The sequence below is a fragment of the Egretta garzetta genome, unplaced genomic scaffold, assembly GCF_000687185.1.
Source record: "Egretta garzetta isolate BGI_Z169 unplaced genomic scaffold, ASM68718v1 scaffold19, whole genome shotgun sequence".
Lineage (NCBI taxonomy): Eukaryota > Metazoa > Chordata > Aves > Pelecaniformes > Ardeidae > Egretta > Egretta garzetta.
The window spans coordinates 1,806,103-1,813,664 of record NW_009260768.1 but is presented as its reverse complement, the minus strand read 5'-3'; the positions used below and the strand labels follow the sequence as shown (position 1 = coordinate 1,813,664).

Here is a 7,562-nt window from a genome sequence, read left to right as displayed (position 1 = left end):
AACCCAGCGGTTGCGTGGTTTTTCCTGGGTGGGCCCCCAGCAGCCCCGGGAAGCAGCGTGGCACCGTGGTGGTGCCCAGCGTGTGCCACTGCAGCCTGGCACGCGTGCAAGCCCCCAGCCCGGTGATGGGGACAGAAGGGGCTTCTCATCCTGGCTGTCCCCTGCAGGAGCCTGGGGATGTGGTTCCGATCTGCTGGGTACCAGGCACCGGAGAGTGGGGCTGGGGATGGTGCAGCTCTGCACCCAGCAATGCTCAAAGCACTCCGAGTACAACAGGAACCAGGCAGGATGCGTCCCTTGCTATCTGAGCATTCAGTTACAGCCCTCGGCACATATTCGGCTTTGTTTAAGGCTGAGCAGCAGCCCCGGTGTGAGGGGGTTAACCCAGCTCACAGGCAGCCCCTGCAGCCCCTGCTGCTCCTGCGGAGCTGGGGCCCGGAGGAAAAGCAGATGTCGGTGCAGAGGCAATTACGGGGGGTGCAATGGGGGCCGGGGCTGAGCTCCCTGCAGCTGAGCTGCAGCACCAGGCAATCACGGCTGCAAATTGAGATCAGATGTGGGCAGCTTCTCTCTCTAAATGGAGGGCTCGGGGCTGCTGCCTGGGTTGGTCTTGCTCTGGTTTGGGGAGGAGGAGGAGGAGGAGGGTTTCTGAGCGCTGCTGGGGCCCAGGTTGGCTGCAGTGACCTGGAGAACGTGGTACCTGTGCTTCCCTTGGGCAGCCCCTTGGTAGCTCCGCACTCTGCCTGTTGCTGGCCTGGAGGTGCCTCTTGCTGGAGCAGGGGTGATGCAGGAGCTGGTGGCTGGTGTGGAGAAGATCAGGTTTGACTTGGAGGCTGATGTGGAGCAGCAGCGAGGAGCTCAGCCCTTGCCCTTCCCGGGTATGGACAGTAAGTTGGGGACAGGACCCTGTGGCATCCTTGAAGGGTGAACGGGGGGCAGGAGGTGTTGGGGTTCTCCTCCTTGCTGGTGCTCCTGGCTCTTGCTTGCACCCACCACAGTGCCTTAGTGCCTTTGGTCCTGCCTCCTCCCTGGGCTCCTGCCTGAGGCCAGGCTGGCTCCGGGCATTGCTCCCTCAGGGATGCATCCTGCACAGCTCTGCGGGCGCTGCCGGTGGAGCGGGCTGAGCTGCTCTTGTCCCTGGTGGCACGGTGGCCCTGGCACTGGCAGGTGAAGCTCTCCATACCCTGCTTTCCCCCGCAGAGCTGGGGGCGGCCGTCTGCGAGTTCTTCCATCGAGGGCTGTGCACCAAGGGTGAGTGCTGGGAAGGGGTGGGGATGGGGCTGACACCACCCTGCAAGATCCTGGGGCTACCAGGGAGCAGGACAGGGCCCCTCTCCACCCCGTGACCAGCCCGTGTCCGTGGCAGGTTGCTCTGTGGCCGTGTGGCCAGCGGGTTGGCAGGTTTTGACCCAAAATGCTGACACTGCTCAGAGTCCATCATTCCCCCTGGCCCTTTGGATGAATGCTCCTGCACTGGGGAGGGCTTGGACACGTCCAGGGCAACCAGACCTTGGCAGTGCCCAGGGGCCTGAGCGCCCAGTGGGTGCTGCAAATCTCCTCCACATCCCGGAAAGCTCATGCTGGTGTGTCCCAAGCCGAGGAGCTGGGGGGTGCTGGGGCAGGGGGTCCCGATTGCAGGCAGGGGTGTGGGGGGCTGCGATGGCAGGGGCTGCAGGGCACAGGCAGGCTCTGATGGTGGGTGTGTGCTGGGGCCAGGGGTGCTGTGTCCCTTCCGGCACGTCGGCGGGGAGAGGATGGTGGTGTGCAAGCACTGGCTGCGTGGGCTCTGCAAGAAGGGTGATGGGTGTGACTTCCTACACGAGTACGACACGACCAAGATGCCCGAGTGCTATTTCTACTCCAAGTTTGGTAGGTGTGGGACTGGGCTGGGGACCGCAGTGAGCCTCTCCTACCCCAGAACCCATGTCCCTCGGGTCTGGCCTCGAGCAAGCACCTGATGCCACCTCCTGTCTGTGGGAAGAAACGCCACTGGCACCCACCCAGGGCCACTGTTCCCGGGGCCAAGCCTGGGTGCTCCCAGGGCACCCCTGTTCCTCCCATCCAGCCCATCCCTGAACACTTTCCGCTGCGTTTAGCTTGAGCGACTGCTGTCCCACCCCTTACTCCCGCAGGTGAATGCAGCAACAAGGACTGTCCCTTCCTGCACATTGATGCCACCACCAGGACCATGGGCTGTCCCTGGTATGACCGCGGTTTCTGCAGGCACGGTGAGCTGCCGGGATGGATGGGTGCTGGGGCGAGCAGGGGCTGTCTGTGTTCCCTACCCACTGGCGATGGGGGGTCTGGATCCCACTGCTGGCCCAATCTCCTGCCATCTCTGAGGTGACTGAGCCAGAGTGGGGTAAAGCACAGTAGGTTGTCTGGGGGGCTGCCTGGGAGTGCGACTGGGTGCCCGGTGGGGATTTGGGTTTGGGGCAGCAAAGGCCCCGTAGAGCTGAAGGGGAATGGGGCTGCTGGGGAAAGCCGGGCTCCCAGAATCCCTGTGGGGCAGGGGGTGTTGTACTGTGTCCCCGCAAATGGGAACCTCTCCTCTGCATGGCAGGTCCCCTGTGCAAGTACGAGCACACGCAGAGGGTGCTGTGTGCCAACTACCTCGTTGGCTTCTGCCCAGAAGGACCAAAGTGCAAATTCATGCAGTACGTATGGGGCAGGCTGGGGGGAGCTCAGCACACAGCTGGTGGGGCACAGCGGGGGACAGCCCCCTCTCCCAGGCTGCGGAGGTGGACGTGGCCCTTGCGGTGTCTGGGTTGAGGACAAGGGCGCTTGGGGTCCTTGCCTGAACTAACTGGACCCCTCTGGTCTCCTCTGGTGTCCAAACTGAGGTGGTGACTGCAGGGTTTGCAGGGGACAGCCCCGGTCCCTGTGGGGACACCTGTACCAGCTGCTTGAGCCCTGGGATGGCCCTGAGAAGCTGTGGGAGCCATGGGAGGAACTGGGGGTACCGCTTGCTGCGCTCCAGGGAGTGACTGCCTGTCCTCTGTGTCCCCCTCCAGCCTCAAGGCCGGGTTGATGACGAGCAGAACGGATCCATCCAAGGTGATGCAGGGAAGGCCCTTTGCCGTTCCCTCGAGCTGAAGCCCTTTTGCTCCGTGCCTCTGCCCGTTGGGGGTGATGCACCGGCTGCCCCTGCCCCACAGCTCTTGCTTCTGCCCCGGCTCTTGTGGGACAGCAGCTGCCAACTGCCCCTCCTGTCCCCCCAGGGAGCTGGCTGTGCTTGGGGGCTGGCACGGCTGGATTCGGCTGCCGGTGGGGAGAGTGGATGCAAGGACGTGCCACCCATGGAGTTCCCTCTTCCAGTCCCTGGTGCTACCCAGCACCTGACAGCACAGCTGGGGGACACCAGTAGCTGCCTCCCAGGCACACAGAGCCTGCTTGAACAAGGCATCTGCTTCAAGGTGAGGGGTTTGGGGACTGGGAGGCCTGAGGGCAAGGGTCTGGCCTCAGAGGGCAGGTAAAGTGCTATGGTGAGGGGCAGCACGTGGTGTGGGGGCTCCCACAGCACTCTCAAACAGCTTCCTGGACTTGGGATGTCTGTCTGCTCCCTGGTGGTGTTTCTTGGGGTGTGAACCAGCAGGAAGGAGGCTCTACTTGGGTTGAAATAATCTGACTGCAAGTGAAGGGACTTCTGAGGTAGGAAGCAGGTGGAATAGCCCTGGAGAGCAGCGAGTCCCTCGCGTCCCTCTGGGTTGGAGGTTTGTTGTGGTTGGAGGTCTCAGGATGCTGATTCCAGGTGAGAGCTGTGCTGGAAGAAGGCATGGCTCTGTTAGCCCAGTCGCTGGGAAATAATGTGAAAATCAACACAGCACTGGGTTGATCCAGCACAAAACCAATGCCTGCCTCTCCCTGTCCCCCCCTCACCAGTGCGGACAGAGAGGTCACTACGCCAGGAAGTGTGGGGAGACTCAGCTGGAAACCCTGCTGGGGAAGTGACCCGAGTGCTCCTGCACGGACTGTGGAAGGAGGACACTGTACAGCGCGATGGAGCCAGCCAGACGGCTACCGGGGCAGTTGCTGGACTCAAAAAGCCAGCTGGCTTTGCGCAGCACCAGCTCTCACAGCTCTTTGCACAAGCAGCAGAGAAATCACAGCTTCCCCACAGTGACTAGAACTGGACTCCTCACAGCTGCCTCGGTTCCCTCCTGCGCAGCTGGCAGCACACGGACGGGGCGAGCAGGAGCGGTCGCTGTGCAAGCACAGGTTTGAAGGGGTGCGGGACCAGCTCGTGTGGTGGTCCTGGGCAGACGAGGGTGTGGGTGTGCTAACCCCCTGTAAGGGGGGGGGCGAGAAGCACCATGTTGGAGAACACACAATACCAAACAGGAAAGGAAAACTCACAAAAGCTTTTATTGCTGGGAAGAGGGAGCTTTTGGTGAGCACCCCTGACATAGTACTACTGCACCGCTTTTTTTTTTCGCTCTTCAAATAAAGAGTTCAGATTTTTTTTCCTAGGCTTTTTTTGTCTTGCCCTTCATGCCTGTAACATGACCAATCCTTTTCCAGACACGTTTGGTGACGGCAGGCTACAACTAGCACTCTCATAACTGTCCTCATTCGTCTGATGCAGACATTGGTTTGCCCTTTGGGCACAGCAGCTCATCCAATGGATTTTCTTCCTCCAGAAATAGGGCGCTGCGGTCTGAGCGCTGCTGCTTTCCTGCCTCCACAAAGGTCCTTCCCTCTGAGCCTGGGCAGTCCCACCAGCGCCGTGCTGACAGCAAAGCAGGGGCTGGGGGCCCTTTTGGGAAGGGGCCCTGCAGGGACCACCCTTCTCCTGCCTGTCGGCAGCAAACCCCACCATGCTGGCTGTGGAGAGGGGTGAGTAGAAGATGGCTGTGCCAGGCACAGCTCTGGTAACTTAAAGGGAATGGTTGTTCTGGCCTAACCCCATCCTGTGACAATCCACCACAAACCTCACTGCCAAACACTGACTACAACCTACGTGTTGATTAATCTATGCTAACAGCCCAATTCAAGGAGTTGTCCTGTGTCTGGGTGTCCCAAAGCAAGAGATTTGCAGACTACAGGAGCTCTACTGCATACTGACCTCTTAAGGGCGGCTCTAACACTTTCTCCTTTCCATATTAAATACTGCCTGAATGGCAGAGCGGTGACCCCAGGCTGTTACTGTCACCCCTCTGTCTGCAGGAGGGGAACTGAAAAGCAGCCCTTTCAACCATTAAAGAACCTGTCTCTGACGGTAAATGGGCCTCTGCTGATGCGAATCCCTGTTGGGACACTGGTCCTGAGCGCTCTGGCTGACTCCCAGTCAAATATTCGGGACCGTTCCTTGGGTGCTGTTCCAGCTCCTTCAGTGATATTTACGCCAGCGATGACACTCTAGAAAAACGGAGGGGGGAGAGAAGAAGTAGAAGAGTGTTAGCACAGTGCTATGCTTGGGGATTACCCGAGTGTGCTTTGCCCAGCAGCGATGAGCAGGAGCCTGACTGCAGCCTGCTCTGTTTATGTGCTGTAGAGCTGCGCATGAGAGCAAGTCCTGCTGGGGAAGCTACAGAAACACCAGTAAATCCCTTGTCAGTTATGAGTAAATCCAGGGAATGGGTGCTTAGAGTTGGAACATCTCCTCCCTCTGCTTTGTGCAGGGTTTAAAAGTGTTCCTGGCACTCTCCAGGGAGAAGCTGCCAATCAGCAATTGGTATTACCAACTTTAACTAAATTCCTTTGCCTACCTAAGCCAAGTCAGAATACTGTTCTCTGAGCTCTGATGTTCATCTTAAATGTGAAGTATTTGAACTACTTCAGACCTTGAATGGCAAATAGACTTTCCACCTGCTGCAAAAGGGGGAATTGCTTGAAATAAGACAGTTGTTACGAAGAAGGAAACCTTACTGATGTGCTGATAGTTCCAGCCATAGCTGAGGAGGCAATATCCAGCCAGCAGCATAGAGATCCCAGCCGGTCCACCCCTCTTCACGTTGATGTATTTGTTGTAATAGCTGCTCCAGGCTGTTGGAACAGAAATGCAAGGGTCAAATCACATGCAGGTCCTGCGGAGTTCACTGGTTTCCATGTAACTTTCCAAAGCCAAATGGTTGGGTCTATTTTATTTATGTCTTTATAAAAAGACCCAGACTGGCCACTTAGACCGGGCTGCAGCAAGTAAATCGGGTAAGTGGGACAATTCTGCCCCAAGAGCTGGGAATTTAGCCTTACCTTTCCGCATTCCTCCAAGCAGCCCCTGGGGAGAGAAGTCGCGGGTGGCCAGCCAGGCGGGCAGCTCCCCCAGCCTTACATCCATCAGGTGCCTTTCTGAGAGGGGACCTGCACAATGAGAAATCGGAGCAGTCAAAGGCAGGAAAGCGAGGGCAAAGTGTGTGGTGCTCTCACGTTCCCTGCGCTTGGCACAGAGTTTGGTATCTGGTACAGCTGCAAGAGGCTTGGGCCTGACTGCTCAGAAAGGAAGAGCAAATCGTCTCTCCCACAAAGTGAGCTGGCTCCACCAGCCCAAACATGCAAGAGCCTGTCTTAAACCTAAATAGAAATGTAAACCATTGGTTTTGCAGGCTGGAGGGTTGGGCAGTTAACCCCCTTGGATCCTTCCTGGATCGCTTTCTGGACAAGCCCAGCAGCTTCGCGTTTCCTAACCCTCCTCTCCCATTCACGTCGGACAGTTTAGCCTGACAGTGCAGAAAAATCTCAGCAGCAGAGACTCCTGCTCCTCATGTTACCTTGCTGTCCCTCCGAGAAATTGCCCTTTGGTGTCTTCATCATGATCCCCACGCCTTCTTGGAAAGGCTTCCCTGGAAAAATAGTCAGCCCGTCATAATTAGGATACAAGTCTGGAAACCATTCCAAGCCCATGGCACCTGCTGGCGTGCTCCTGCCAGAGGCCTGGGATAGACAGATGGGTTGGCTTTTGGAGGCGTGGAGCAGGAGCTGGTGCAGCGCCAGCTCCGAGTCCCTCCTCGCATTCAGGATGGGCTCAGAAACTACAGCCATCTGCTTCTTGCTCTCTTGAAGCTTTTGTATGCTGGTTAGGTAATTTTTGGATGTCCCTTCACTGTGACCTCTGAAACCCTCTCTCGCTGACAGATGGAGGTTCTTGGTATGCAAAGCAGGAACAGGGGCTTTATGCTCCGCACCAACTTCTAGATGCATCTGCTTCTCTTCTGTCAGAGTTTTGTCTGTTCCCTCCTGCTTAACGAGGTCACCAGGGCCACTTGTGCAGTCAGCTTCGGGGAGCTCCCTAAGCACGGGTACTTTTATTGCCTTTAAGCTACTGCCTTTCACCCCCTTTGAGCTCGCAGACGCGTTCTCCGCAGCTCCGAGGCTGCGCCTCTCTGCATTTGCCATTTCTGGAACAGTTCTTCCCCCCCGTGGGTCGGGCTGGGCTGTGTCCGTGGGCTTGGCAGCGCTGCCTGGATCTGGCCCTTCCGCAGGCGACCTGTCTGCGCTGTGGCTTCCTGCTGGAGCGCCCCGGCTCCTGGAACAGTCCTTCCCCCCCGTGGGTCGGCCTGGGCTGTGTCCGTGGGCTTGGCAGCGCTGCCTGGATCTGGCCCTTCCGCAGGCGACCTGTCTGCGCT

The 7,562-nt window shown here is 58.3% G+C and overlaps 2 protein-coding genes across 3 annotated transcripts; one reads left to right on the top strand and one right to left on the bottom strand.

The window, feature by feature from the left end:
- The first annotated feature begins 784 nt into the window (after nt 1-784).
- CPSF4L (cleavage and polyadenylation specific factor 4 like) lies at nt 785-4,551 on the top strand. Its single transcript, XM_035901546.1, has 8 exons — nt 785-887; nt 1,201-1,251; nt 1,717-1,869; nt 2,133-2,228; nt 2,564-2,657; nt 3,015-3,057; nt 3,222-3,416; nt 4,522-4,551. The coding sequence occupies exons 1-8, from the start codon at nt 785-787 to the stop codon at nt 4,549-4,551; spliced, it is 765 nt and encodes a 254-aa protein (XP_035757439.1).
- Nucleotides 4,385-7,550, bottom strand: CUNH17orf80 (chromosome unknown C17orf80 homolog). Of its 2 annotated transcripts, XM_035901562.1 has the most exons (5): nt 7,494-7,550; nt 6,708-7,365; nt 6,193-6,300; nt 5,869-5,985; nt 4,385-5,358 (listed from the first exon to the last, which is right to left on the bottom strand). In XM_035901562.1, exons 2-5 carry the CDS (start codon nt 7,330-7,332, stop codon nt 5,330-5,332), a joined length of 879 nt encoding a protein of 292 aa, XP_035757455.1. In that variant the 5' UTR covers nt 7,333-7,365; nt 7,494-7,550; the 3' UTR covers nt 4,385-5,329. The 2 variants fall into 2 exon arrangements, with proteins under 2 accessions (XP_035757455.1, XP_035757454.1); XM_035901561.1 differs by lacking the exon at nt 7,494-7,550 and having other exon boundaries at nt 6,708-7,475.
- Between the last annotated feature and the right edge of the window lie 12 nt (nt 7,551-7,562).